The 14,736-nt window shown below is 42.0% G+C and overlaps 1 protein-coding gene across 1 annotated transcript in view; it reads left to right on the top strand.

Moving 5' to 3' along the window:
* LOC308673052 (connector enhancer of kinase suppressor of ras 2-like) overlaps positions 1 to 14,736 on the top strand; it is a gene marked incomplete at its 5' end in the record, with an annotated part of 264,161 nt that overhangs the window by 238,622 nt on the left and 10,803 nt on the right. The window contains 4 exons of the mRNA XM_081336433.1: positions 7,482 to 7,530; positions 9,853 to 10,028; positions 12,116 to 12,189; positions 13,602 to 13,673. Of these exons, the coding sequence (XP_081192559.1) occupies positions 7,482 to 7,530; positions 9,853 to 10,028; positions 12,116 to 12,189; positions 13,602 to 13,673 (371 nt within the window). The remainder of the gene's footprint in view (positions 1 to 7,481; positions 7,531 to 9,852; positions 10,029 to 12,115; positions 12,190 to 13,601; positions 13,674 to 14,736) is intronic.

Here is a 14,736-nt window from a genome sequence, read left to right as displayed (position 1 = left end):
TTCAATAGGGGAGTATGTTCTGATATATAAACTAAATCACAGGTGGACCCCAAAACTGTTATTGGTGATCCAAAGCATTTTGAACCCAGTTCTCTTACAAGAGCACTGATAAGCTTTCAACTTAGGTTTTCCATACAACAATCCTACGCACATTCAATCACCAATAAATACTTTCTGGGCTTTGGGGAGTCTACCTGGCCTGTTTTGGTGGGCCGTTATCCAACAGTATATTTAGCTTGACAAGTAGCCTAATTCTAAAATGTCTTCATCAGAGGTCCCCAACCTTTTGGGCACCAGGGACCGGTTGCGTGGAGAGAGGTTTTTCCGCAGACCGAAGGGTGCGTGGTTTTGTGTGCTGCCTGCATCCCGCAGATGGGGCTTTACTTGTTTGTGCAGGCCAGCTTCTAGCATGCCGCAGCCTGGTACTGGTCCACAGACTGGGGGTTGGGAACACCTGGTCTACATAATTCAATGCAGGGGAAAAGTCAGTTGAGTTGCATCAGGTATGTCAATGAAAACCACAGGCTCACTGTCTTGACTTACTGGCATTGGGTACCAACCTGCTATTTGCTGTGGTTAACTGACGACAAGGACACAGTTGCAGGGTTTCTTGAGCTCCTCTTTCTGTTTCCTGTAGAAGTCTGAAGCTGTGCATTCTCTACAGCTCGGGTGAAGCCTATCTGCCCAAAAGGTGAAGCTGCCCACAGCTTTTTTTATCTAGTCTGCATTTTTCTGCAACCCAGCAAAAAGAGAAGTTAGGCAGGCCCACGTCCCAGAGATCTGAACTCCCCTTTCCTTACTTTTGCCCTTCTGCCGTTCTACGCGCTTGTGTTCGTTTTGCACAGAGTGCCAGCCTCTGAACAAAAACCCAAAGACAACTGCTCGTTTCTCAGTGAACTGGCTCAGATACTTCCCCTTCCTAAACAGTCTTTCTTAATTACCTGATTTTGAACAATGCAAATCCATACGGCTGCTCAGAGTTCACGGAGAGAAAGGAGAAGAATGTGGCTGATTGACTCCTATTTTTAGGCATTTTTCTCCCCTCTGCTTTTCTGAACTCTTCTGCTTCCTTGATCACCCTCTTCAGAGCCTTTCACTATGCACTAGGGAGGGGTGAGCTGGCTGTTGTTGTTTGAATAGACGGCAGACGATCTGCAACTTCTTCAGCTGATTCTTAAGAAGCTTCCACTCTGGGGAGTCAATCATTTTCACTCAAAAGAAACTAATATTCCAAGAGTGGCATTTCTTTGGGATTATATCAGCTGTGGAATCTCCTTGGCAAAGATGTGGAAGAGTTGTAAAAAAAAAGCCAAAACTCTGAAACGGGCCTGTTTTCTGAGACCTTTTTCAAAGTGTAAATTGTTTTGTGTTTTTTTTCCCTCCCTAACTACTCAAAGCAAGCTGTTTTTACTTGTAATTCTACTGGAAATGAAGGTGCTGTGAACCCTGTAGAACTAAACAGAGCAAAATATACATCAATAATAATAATAATAATAATAATAATAATAATAATAATAATAATAATAATAATAATAATAATATAGTTGGAGGGGACCTTGGAGGTCATCTAGTCCCACCCCCTGCTCAGGCAAGAAACCCTATACCATTTCAGACAAATGGCTGTCCAGTCTCTTCTTAAAAACTTCCAGAGCTGGAGCATTCACAGCTTCTTTGGATGAACTGAGAGCCAACCTTGGTTCTTCTAACACACTGAAATTTTTTTTTCTGAATATCAATGCTACCAGATCATAGAGTTGCAGGGCTGGCAGGGACCTTGGAGGTCTTCTAGTCCAACTCTCTGCTCAAGCCAGGAGACCCTGTGCCATCCCAGAGAAATGGTCGTCCAGTCTATTCTTGAAAGCCTCCAGCAATGGAGAACTCACAACTCTGGAAGGGAAGCTCTTCCACTGATTAATTGTTCTCAGGGTCAAGAAATTTCTTCTTGGTTCCAGGATGGATCTCTCTTTAATGAGCTTCCACCCATTACTTCTTGTACTGCCTCAGGTGCTTTGGAGAATAAGTCGACCCCCCCTCTTCTCTGTGACAGCCCCTCAAACAGTTATCCTGTCTCCTCTAATCCTTCTCTTTGATAGGCTAGTCAGACCTACTTCCCTTAACTGTTCATGGTCCAGTTTAGACTCTAGATCCCTGTTATCGCTCATCTCTGCACACCTTCACTCTTTTTTGTATTGTAGTGACCAGAACTGGACATGGTATTCCATTACTTCTTTTTTTTAATAATAATAATTAATAATAAAGATCATTTGATCAAAAAAGCTATTCAGTGTTGTCTTTTTCACTTCTTCCCAGCCTTTAAAAAAGCACCGGGATGTTAGCCGCTGCCATTTTAACTTTACACAAACTCTGGCCAGTTAGAAGGGTAGGTTGACGGGTCTTCAAATATGGGCAGTTTTCCATGACCTTACATTAAAAAAAAAACCTTCATGCATAAAACAATTCTCTGCCTCAGCCTTAGTGAGAGGGTAGGAACGACCAAGCCATGCCTCTCAAACACACATAGATATTGAGTACGATTTTTGAGAGTTAGAGTCTCCCAAGAGTCTCCAATATTTGAGGGGCTCCTACAAAGACAAGGGGGGAGGGGTGTCAAACTATTTGCCAATGCACCAAAAGAGACTGGACAACCATTTGTCTGAAATGATAAAGGGTCTCCGGCTTGAACAGGGGGTTGGACTAGAAGCCCTTGCAAGGTCCCTTCCAACTTTATTATTCTATGTTCTAAGAAAACACTTCGCTAAAATCTGGCAGGAAATTACCACTTTTTAGCAGCATGCCTTTGGTGTAATTTTTAAAAAGAAAAGGTAAAATTGATGGGATAACCCTTATTAAGGAACGTGGTGGCTCAGTGGGTTAGGACGCTGAGCTTGTCGATCAGATGGTCGGCAGTTTGGCGGGTCGAATCCCGAGTGCCGTGTAACAGAGTGAGCGCCTGTTACTCGTCCCAGCTCCTGCCAACCTAGCAGCTCGAAAGCACGTCAAAATGCAAGCAGAAAAATAGGGACCACTCCGGTGGGAAGGTAACAGCGTTCCGTGCGCCTTTGGTGTCTAGTCATGCCGGCCACATGACCACGGAGACGTCCTTGGACAACCGCTGGCTCTTCGGCTTTGAAACAGAGATGAGCACTGGCCCCTAGAGTCAGAAATGACTAGCACGCGTGTGCGGGGGAACATTTACCTTTTTGACCCTTATACACACACACACACACACACACACACACACAGCCATATATTTCAGCTCTTCTCCTCTTGGGATCTTATTGGGTCATTCCTTTCCCTCCTGGTTCTTGGGGAACTAATTAAACCCGACAGCAGTCCAAAAAACTCTTGTCTCTTCTTAGTTTTTAAAGGTAATGTTGCTGTCTTGTTAAATTTGCAGCTTGAACTTTGCACAAGCTAGTTTTTTTAGCACTGATTGAGACATACAGAGGGTTTACAGTTGCTGGAACTGCCCACCCCGTTGCTATTTTTATCTCTTATTCCAAGCTGGACTGTCAAGAAAGATTGTTTCTGGTAAAACAGAGTAGGGTCTGTGTGTGTGTGTGTGTGTGTGTGTGTGTGTGTGTGTGTGTGTGCGCGCGCGCTATTGTGTTTGCTTTCTGCTTGCTTACTGGAGCCAGAAGAATATCGTCCAAGCAGAAGGATCCTCGACTGCCTTAAAATAACTCAGAATGGCCTGGTGTTGTTGTTTGGGTTTTTTTGTAGTTGTTGCTGTTTTTGATTTGCTGATTGTTAAAAATCTCTTTTCAGAGTCACATTAACTTTAATGGTTGGTCTTTTAAAAGCAGCTACATCTGTTCCCAAGCTCACATGAAGCTTGAAAGAAGAGCGGCTGCTTTAATTAATAGCAGGGATGTGTCTGCAAAATCTGAAGCATTTCTTCTCAATGGTTTTCTCCTATATAGCTTTTACTGTTTTATCAATGTATAAAATACAAAGAAAGATAAAAATGGGAAATTAAGGGAAGAAAAAAGAAAGTGGGAAAGAAAATATGAGGTACAAGGGAAGAAATGAAAAGGTGTCGATTTCCGATTCTCTTTAGCACAGTATAAGATAACATTACAACCTCAGCTTTTTACTTTTACACATTAGTATATAACTAGCCATTTCTATAAAGGGACACGGTGGCTCAGTGGGTTAGGACGCTGACCTTGTTGATCAGATGGTCGGCAGTTTGGTGGGTCGAATCCCGAGTGCCGCGTAACAGAGTGAGCGCCTGTTACTCGTCCCAGCTTCTGCCAACCTAGCAGTTCGAAAGCACATCAAAATGCAAGTAGAAAAACAGGGACCACTCCGGTGGGAAGGTAACAGCGTTCCGTGTGCCTTTGGCATCTAGCCATGCCGGCCACATGACCACGGAGACGTCCTCGGACAAGCGCTGGCTCTTCGGCTTTGAAACGGAGATGAGCACCGGCCCCTAGAGTTGGAAACGACTAGCACTCATGTGCGGGGGAACCTTTACCTTACCTTAGCCATTTCTATAACAACAAATCTATCATAATCGGCAAAACCAAAGTTAAAGTTTCAAAAAAAAATTCAGAAGTGATTGCAAAATAAAAATAATAATAGAACAACCAATTTAACCATTACTGCTTTATCTTCCTTGCTGTTAAAATAATATGTATTTCTATTTGCACTTAATAATCTTTAAAAAAAAACACTATCAGCGTTTTTATTAACAAAATTCACTGTACTCTTTCAAATTCTTTAACCTGAAAGGGAAAAATATTTTTTCATCCATTTTAAAACACTAAGCTTTTCATTGAATACATTTCTAAAATTAAAACACTCCAATGCATCTTTTTTTAAAAAACAACAACACCACACTTATGGCCGTGAGCTTCCACCAAAGAATGTGAAATAATAACATATAAGGAAGTAAAGGTAAAGGTAAAGGTTCCCCCGCACATGCGTGCTAGTCGTTTCCAACTCTAGGAAATATTCCACATATTGAGAAATTTCCTGTGTGGGTGGGGTTTGTTTTGTCCTGACTGATAACCAGAATGAATGAATCTCTTCTGCTTCCTACAGCAAGTCTAATTTGTTCCGTTCCAGATCTGCACCAGTTTGCAAATTCCATTTTTAAAGCTTGCAAAGACAGCCATGTGCTATTTTTTTTTGGTTTGCCTCCATGTGATATTTTTACACCCAACATGAACATGTTTGTGATCTCGCTTTAGAATATATGACATTTCGTAGGTGATTTCCCCCCAATGCATGCTTTTTTTTGGTCACAAGTTTCCATAATTTTATATGCTTAAAACACCCTTGGAAAATTATATCCCAAACTTTCAGGGTAAAAATTGAAGTTCACACATCACAGCCAGGAATTGTGAGCTCATCGGTATCTACTTGAATGTGAACCAAACATATTTCCTCACTTTACTGAACAGACCAGATCTGAATAACAGAATTGGAAGGGGCATTGGAGATCTTCTAGTCCAACCCTCTGCTCAGGCAGGAAACCCTATACCATTTCAGGCAAATGGCTGTCCAGTCTCTTCTTAAAAACTTCCAGTGTTGGAGCATTCCCTGCTTCTGGAGGCAGGTTGTTCCACTGGTTAATTGTTCTAACTGTCAGGAAGTTTCTCCTTAGTTCTAGGTTGCTTCTCTGTTTGGTTAGTTTCCATCCGTTGCTTCTTGTCCTGCCTTCAGGCGCTTTGGAGAATAGCTTGACTCCCTCTTCTTTGGGGCAGCCCCTGAGATATTGGAAGACTGCTATCATGTCACCCCTTGTCCTTCTTTTCATTAAACTAAAAAGGTAAAGGTTCCCCTGCACATGCGTGCTAGTCGTTTCCGACTCTAGGGGCCGGTGCTCATCTCCGTTTCAAAGCCAAAGAGCCAGCGCTTGTCCGAGGAGGTCTCCGTGGTCATGTGGCCGGCATGACTAGACGCCAGAGGCACATGGAGCACTGTTACCTTCCCACCGTAGTGATCCCTATTTTTCTACTTGCATTTTTACATGCTTTCAAACTGCTAGGTTGGCAGAAGCTGGGACGTGTAACAGGTGCTCACTCTGCTACGCGGCACTCGGGATTCGACCCGCCAAACTGCTGACCTTCTGATCGACAAACTCAGCGTCCTAACCCACTGAGCCACCGCGTCCCTTTCATTAAACATCACCGCGTCCTTTCATTAAACTAGACATACCCAATTCCTGCAACTGTTCTTCTATGATTGGGACACACCAGAAAGCACGGATGTGGACAACTCCAAATAGGCATCCTGTTCTTTCAAACATTCCCAGGGACCTTATTTTCTCCAATTCTCTGTTACCTGATCTAGTTGTCGTTCTCAAGGGTGGTAGGCGGCAACATCCTTTCTCTGTGGTTTCTGTGTTACTTCTGTGATTGCAACTTTTAAAAAGTGAGAAATAATTGGTGGGTTGAAAATTAGCTTAGAAGTATTCGTTTATAATAGAGTTCCTGATTCTACTGTAGGGCTAACCTATCCTCAGATTAAAATAAGAGGAATGAGCCTTATCCCTATTCGAGAGTGCAGAGAAGAGCAACGAAGATGATCAGGGGACTGGAGGCGAAAGCATACAAGGAACGGTTGCTGGAATTGGGCACGTCTCGTTTAATGAAAAGAAGGACAAGGGGTGACATGGTATCAGTCTTCCAATATCTCAGGGGCTGCCCCAAAGAAGAGGGAGTCAAGCTGTTTTCCAAAGCACCCAAAGGCAGGACAAGAAGCAACAGATGGAAACTAATCAAGGAGACAAGCAATCTAGAACTAAGGAGAAATTTCCTGACAGTGAGAACAATTAAACAGTGGAACAACCTGCCTCCAGAGGTTGTGGGTACCCCATCACTGAAGACTTTTTAAAAAGGGACTGGACAACCATTTGTCTGGAATGGCATAGGGTTTTCTGCCTGAGCAGGGGGTTGGACTAGAAGACCTCCAAGGTCCCTTCCAACTTTGCTATTCTATTCTATTCTATTCTATTCTATTCTATTCTATTCTATTCTATTCTATTCTATTCTATTCTATTCTATTCTATTCTATTCTATTCTATTCTATTCTATTCTTGGCTAACAAAGGCTTGACTTCTTCATCCCCCTCCATGACCAGTTCTCTACTGCTCAAAGAAAGACCGCTAGAAAGAAAGCATGTTTTGCATTGTACTTATTCTGTATGTGTGTGTGTGTGTGTGTGTGTGTGTTTGTGTGTGTGTGTGTGTGTGTGTATAAAGAATCAGCATAACTATTTGCTAAATCACCATCAAAGATGTGGAGATACCTGGTCCATAGAATCGCCAATAATGAATGGATATCATCATCATCATCATCATCATCATAAAATAAATAAAGGCAAACGTTTTAAGAAGTGTGGGGTCAATCACAAAGGGAAATGAGACTGGTGTGTTATTCACAGGGTAGGGTGTTTTCTCCACAATGTTGCTGTTTAACTTTTTCTGTGATAGTAACTAATCAGTGTTTTCCTCTTGTCTTTTATTCCAGTCTTTTCACTATGCTTCCTTGAGGGTAAAGAGCAAAAAATGGCCCAAAGGTAAATGGTTGAGAAAATTAAGAATTTAAATAATATGACATTAAAGCCACAGTTGGATGGAAGTATAACATTGTATTTCACAGCTACAACATACGGTGCACCTAGAACTTATTAAATTGTTGAGTTAGGTCAAATCCAGCAATGGGAACAATCACTCTTATCTCTGCTTTTCTCCAGTCTGTTCCCCTCCTTCTGTCTTCTCTTCTTCTCTATCTTTCCTTCCTTCCTTCCTTCCTTCCTTCCTTCTCCTCTTCTTCTCCTCTTCTTCTTCTTCTCCTCTCCTCCTCTTCCACCTCCTCCTCCTCCTCCTCCTCCTCCTCCTCCTCTTCCGGCACAAACCATTGTTTACAGATCTCAATAGCCAGTTTCATGAAATGCATCAAACCCTACCAACACACAACGTAACTTAGAATTATATGCCAGCTCATTTTGTTCACCATTTTTCCTTTCTCTCCCTTTCTACTGATTTGGAGACTCTTCTGTACATTAATGGTAGCAATTCCAGTGAAGGATGTCTTACAGCTTCCTCGGTTTTCTACGGAAAGGAAGAATAAAGTTGGATGTCAACCAGCACATTGATAACATCAAACCTCCAGCCCATCTCAAATTCTGGCCAATGCCTGCAGTGATTTCAGGGTGTTAATTAGTACACGGAATAGTTCAATTTTTAAATGCCAGTCAGAATGAGTCATTATGTGGCAATTTCAATAAATTCATTTTGTAATCTGTTTGAAAAGCACAGGATTGTTCAAGAGTAGCACCTTCTTTTATTACACACTTGTACACTGAGTTGTTCTACAATTGACAGAATTCAGAATATCGGTTCCAAAGAAATAAACTTTTTACAGCTCAGCTGTGGGATTGTACAGAAGAAAGAATCATAATTTAATGGGATCTAAACTCTTGACTATGCTTCACAGCTGTAGGACAAATATAATTAATATAACAATGTAAACCCAATTTTTCACACTGCGCAGTCTGATGTTTTAATTAAATTTGCCCTCGGCTTTATAGGAAAAGTGATATGAATATTATAAGAAATTCTGTTTCTTGTGATAAAAGAAAAAGTGGCGTCAGAAGTGGAGAATGGACTTTCTGAGTGATCCCATTGTTTGAGAATAGTGAAAATAAAGTCTTCTGATTTCTTAGTCCTCAACTTGTACCCACAACGGAGCCCAAAATTCCTGTTAAGTGAATTTTGCCCCATTTTACAATCTTTCTTACCACAGTTGTTAAGTAAATCACTACAGCTGATAAGTTAGTAGCCTGGTTGTTAAGTGAATCTGGCTTCCCCATTGACTTTGCTTGTCAGACGGTCGCAAAAGGGATCACATGACCCCGGGATGCTGCGACCGTCATAAATACGAAGCAGTTGCCAAGAATCAGAATTTCATCACGTTACCATTGGGGGATTTTGCAACGGTTGCAAATGTGAGAAGCGGTCATGTCACTTTTTCAGTGCCGTTGTAATTTTGAGAGGTCACTAAATGAACTTTTGTAAGCCGGGGACTACCTGTACTTAACCTTTAACCTCAGATGAATAAATAGGCTGTGCTCCAGCCCACTGTACTTTCCCGATTTGTTAAGAGCGGGGAAGAATGTGCAATACAGGTAGTCCTCAATTTACAACCGCAACGGAGCCCAAAATTTCTGGTGTTAAGTGAGACATTTGTTAAGTGAATTTTGCCCCATTTTATGACAGTTGTTAAGTGGATTGCTGCAGTTGTTAAGGCAGTGGCACAGTCGTTAAGTGAATCGGGCTTCCCCACTGACTTTGCTTGTCAGAAGGTTGTGAAAGGGGATCACGTGATCCCAGGACGCGGCCACTGTCGTAAATATGAACCCCTTGCTGAGTGTCCAGATTTTGATCATGTGACCTCAGGGACCCTACAACGGTGATAAATAGAGCCTTGGTGGTGCAGTGGGCTAATGCCTCCTTAAGTAACACCAGCTGCCTGCAATTAGTGCAGGTTCGCGTCCCACCAGGCTCAAGGTTGACTCAGCCTTCCATCCTTCCGAGGTAGGTAAAATGAGGACCCAGATTGTTGGGGGCAATTAAGCTGACTTTGTAATAATGCCGCTTGGGGGTGTGTGTGAAAGCCCTAATAAGCAGGTATATACATAGAATGAAGGCTACTGCTAAGCTTGTAAGCCACCCTGAGTCTTCGGAGAAGGGCGGGATATAAATGGAATTAAAATAAAAAATAAATAAAAATAAGTCACTTTTTTTCAATGCCGTTGTAACTTTGAACGGTCACTAAATGAACTATTGAAAGTTGAGGACTACCTGTGTAGTAGCCATTCTGCATCTTTTCTTTACAGGCGGTTCTCTGAACAACAGCAGCCGACGGCGGATTTCCTGTAAAGATTTGGGTCATGGTGACTGTGAGGGTTGGCTGTGGAAGAAGAAGGATGCCAAAGGTTACTTCACTCAGAAGTGGAAAAAATATTGGTTCGTCCTGAAGGATTCTTCCCTCTACTGGTATACTAACCAAAATGTGAGTACCAAACACAATTGCAAGGATGACAGAACCTGTCAATGGAATAATGAAATCTGTCTGTTTTAACGAAACGGAGAGGGAAGCAGAGAAAGTCGGAGAAGCTTCCAGTAAAGGGATAGCTTGATCAACAGAGGCCGACAGAATTTTTATGTAGACAAGGGACTGAGCTGATAAACGAGGGATGAATGTGTCCCCTCAGACTTCTGCGCCTAGCAGAGAAATGTCTTGCTAGAGAATGAAGCTGCCTTTTTCTTCACCCAACAGGAAATGCAGTGTCAGTCCTTCTGCTGATGTCAGATGTTGATACACGTGGACAGTTTGGAGATGTAGAATCTCCTTGATCCATGGATAGACTCAGGTTGATATTCAGCCACTGCACAGAAGTAATATGAGAGTTGGGTATATTGTTCATTTGTGTATATGTGTGTGTGAGAGAGAGAGAGACAGACAGACAGACAGACAGACAGACAGACAGACACACACACACACACACACACAGAGAGAGAGAGAGAGAGAGAGAGAGAGAGAGAGAGAGAGAGAGAGAGAGATGGATAGATGAATGGATAGATGAATGGATGGATGATGGATGATGGATGGATAGATGATAGATAGGTGATAGGTAGATAGATAGATAGATAGATAGATAGATAGATAGATAGATAGATAGATAGATAGACAGACAGACAGATGAATGGATAGATGAATGGATGGATGATGGATGATGGATGGATAGATGATAGATAGGTGATAGGTAGATAGATAGATAGATAGATAGATAAATAGATAGATAGATAGATAGATAGATAGATAGATAGATAGATAGATAGATAGATAGATAGATAGATAGATAGATAGATAGATAGATGGATGGATGATGGATGGATAGATAGGTGATAGGTAGGTAGGTAGATAGGTAGATAGATGGATGGATGGATAGATAGATAGATAGATAGATAGATAGATAGATAGATAGATAGATAGATAGATAGATAGATGGAGTGGGGGGAGATCCCCAATATTCATGTTTATCCTTTTTTGGAGAAGGAAGGAATCAGAAAACCATGGGTGCTAAGCATCAGCCAACCCAAATGTGAATTTCAAGTTCAAACAATTTCAGAGTAAACATCTTTTAAATTAAACTAGGCTTATTTTAAGGTTTGCCTAGCAATTTCCATATGTTTTCTATTTCAAAATGCCACTGATTTGCAGCCATTGTGTTCAGAAGGTATGTTTTTTCTCGTATATTTAAACTAGCATTTTATTTTTTTAGAAAAAAGAAAATATATAATTAGCATGGTGAAATACAAGAGGGAAAAAATCTATGTTAATAATAAAATAATAAATAGTCATAAAATTAATAAAAATGTTTGCTGGTCAATAAATAAACAAGTTAGTCTGGGGTTTAAAAGATTACAGTGCAGGACTATCGTGACTGATAGTGATTAAGAGAGCAACAAAATCAATTCTGAATGACATCAGTCATTCCTGGAAAAGTTTTCCAGAGAATTCTCTCTGTGCCATACAGAGTCACAAAATAATTTGAGAGGTTTTCTCAGTCAGACAAAAATTCAAAGGTTTTATTATTTTATTTTATTTATTATTTTATTTCTGATTTGTGCATTGCAAAAGGCAAGGCAAACCCATCTTCACATTAAAGCTGTAACTTTGTATTTTATATTGATGTGATTTTAAAATGCCCTGTAAACCGCCCTGAGTCCTTCGGGAAAGGGCGGTATATAAATCTAATAAAATCTAAAATCTAAATCACTGAGCTTAAGTGCCTTTAATTCCAGTATTGATTGTGGCCTAGGCTTGCAGAAAGTAACATTAAATCAAAAGTCATAGGCGCTTCATGCGGAATTAAAAGCAGCCAGGGGTCCATGCTCCTGAGCATAAGGTGGTTATTAATGGACTGAAAATTAGCCTTCCTTTTTTTCTGAAATTGCTTAGGATTTAAAGGCCATCCACAAACAGAATTGGCATCAGCTGTAGCACGCACGGTGATCTGATCGCCTTGTTAACTGCAGTGTCTCTGCCATCCTTGGTCCTGTCTCAGAGGCATTGTCTCTTTTCTCCGATCACAGGATGAAAAAGCAGAAGGATTTATCAGTTTACCAGAGTTCAGAATAGACAGAGCAATTGAATGCCGAAGGAAACAGTAAGTAAGAACCAGAATCCCACCCGCGAAGTAGAGCTATGAGTAGCTTACAGAGCCAACAGATCTGTTTGTGCTTTATGTAGAATTGTGCAAAGCTGCTTTAGGGGTGCAATTCCAGGATCGCCAGATTTGAAGGAGCTTCAGATTTGAAGACTAGCACCTAGTTTGGGTAATGAAATGTCTGTGAGGAAATAACCAAGCTCAGAGAGCACCAAAGACCACGCAATCTCCCCCCCCTCCTCTTCTTCCTCCTCCCACATACCTTACTCCCTTCTAGCACTGATGATGTTACCTAGTTGGTTAAAGAAATGTCTGCAAGAAAACAACCAAGCTCAGACAGCAGCCAGGAGCCCACAGTTCATCCTTGAACTACAAATATTCTCCTTTATTGAAGGAGCTTTAAGTTCAGCGTAACAGGTGAAGTGATCCTTCACTTGTAAAACGGGGGCAAAGCTCACTTAACAACAGAAATTTTGGACTCAATTATGCTCGCATGTCGAGGACTACCTGTATGTTTTGGTGCACACATAGAGGAGATACAGGCGGTGGAGTCCAGCATTCGAAGGGACGGCTTCTACCCATTCTAACGCCAGCACTCAATCTCCCATGACGGAGTCCTTGAAAATCATCATTTTGTCTCACTTCAGTTGACTAGTCTCGTCTGCCACCTAGCGGACTCTGATTGATGAAGTCGCTTCAAGACCTGTATTTTTATCATGGTTTGTCTCAGGGTTTCTCGACCCTGGCAGCTTTAAGAGGTCTGGACAGAGTATACAGCACCACGTGGGTGAAGCTCAGACTGACTTTCACTCATGTGATTCTGTCCCATCCTCTGGAAACAGGTCCTGCCTTTCTGTTTCCATCCCCCACACCACTTTTTACCTTTTTTCCCCTTGCCTCTCCCCCTCCCATTTTTAAAAGTCTGCATTTAAGAGCTGCCTTTTTAGGCAGCATGGGGTAAAAATCTGCTCCATTCTGTTCTTGACCAGCCCCTAAAGCAGAGGTCCCCAACCTTTTGGGGACCAGGGACCGGTTCCGCGGAGAGAGGGTTTTCCGTGGACCGGAGGGGGCGTGGTTTTGTGTGCTGCCTGCATCCCGCGGATGGGGCTTTGCTTGTTTGTGCGGACCAATTACTGGCATGCCATGGCCCAGTACCGGTCCACGGACCAGAGGTTGGGGACCCCTGCCCTAAAGTCCAATCCCTAAAGTCCACTTGTCCAACCCCTAAAGTCAGCGCCACCATTTATGGTCTGTCCCAGGGTTTCTCGACCCTAGCATCTTTAAGAGGTCTGGACTTCAAGGAGGGATACAAATAAATAAATACAATAAAAATCAAAGCCGGTAGAACTGGACCACTTGCTGTCGTATTAATAGACGTCAAATCTTTTTTCTTCTCTCGCCTCTCCTCCTAGTGCTTTCAAGGCTTGCCACCCCAAAATCAAGAGCTTCTACTTTGCAACGGATTGCCTGGAAGAAATGAACCGGTATGTTGCTATGAGATTCTGCATCGGGTGAGGACAACAGAGCTGGAAGGGACCCTGGAGGTCTTCTAGTCTAACCCCTTTCCTCAGGCAGGAAACCCTATACCATTTCAGACAAACAGTTGTCCATGATTTACTCTGATTTCACTCTGATATGTGTTTTGGGGGTAGAGCAGGAGAAGGGAAGAACGGTGTTCTTTCATCTTTAGATCCTGGGATTGAGATTCCCAGCAATATGAACAGATACGACATTACTATTTTGCTTCCCCTGACCTCAGGACTGGACTAACACTGAGGTCAAGAATACCAATCAGGATTATTATTTTTTCTGGGTTGTATTCAAAGGTGTGTCAAAGACTTGTGAAATGGGAAACCAATGGATGGGAGAGAGGAGAGAGAGAGAGAGAGAGAGAGAGAGAGAGAGAGAGAGAGAGAGAGAGAGAGAGAGAGAGAGAGAGAGAGAGAGAGAGAGAGAGAGAGATTAGCAGAATCATGTCCTCTTATTATCAAATCACAGAAAAATGCTTAGAGAGTACCTTTGCTTTTCAAAAATGCTTCAGCTGTAATGGTGAAATCCCAATTTTCGAGGAAGGAATAAAACTAAACAAATGCATGTCAGGCGTTTCACCTCGAGATGGACACAATCACAAACACACACTCCTCTTACACCCTGCTCTTTCAAGGAACCAACGCCTTGCAAAGATTTTCTTTGCCTCCAACTTTCACATTTTCCGCATCTTCAATTTCACTTTACTTTTCCCCATTTGTGCTTTGGGGTTATCAGTCTGCAGTCAGATCTCCAAACGTTGCGGCTGAATGGAATTTCCCAACATTTAAGACAACCCTGTTGAAAGAGGAAGGAAAGGAGGAGAGTACAAGGAGCAGACCTAGAAATTGAACAGAATGAGTAATCAGAGTTGAATAATTAGTTGAAATTGAATACATAACACAGAAATGGAATGAATAAATGAATGAATATTTAAAACCATTATCATCACCAGCAACTTCAGAGAGCCAAACTTTTCTACTCACTGCTTAATATAAGAAGTATTTAAAGCCATTGGAA

The sequence above is a fragment of the Vipera berus genome (assembly GCF_964194415.1).
Source record: "Vipera berus genome assembly, chromosome: 11".
NCBI lineage: Eukaryota > Metazoa > Chordata > Lepidosauria > Squamata > Viperidae > Vipera > Vipera berus.
The sequence above is the reverse complement of the archived record's forward strand: the minus strand, read 5'-3'. Positions and strand labels throughout refer to the sequence as shown.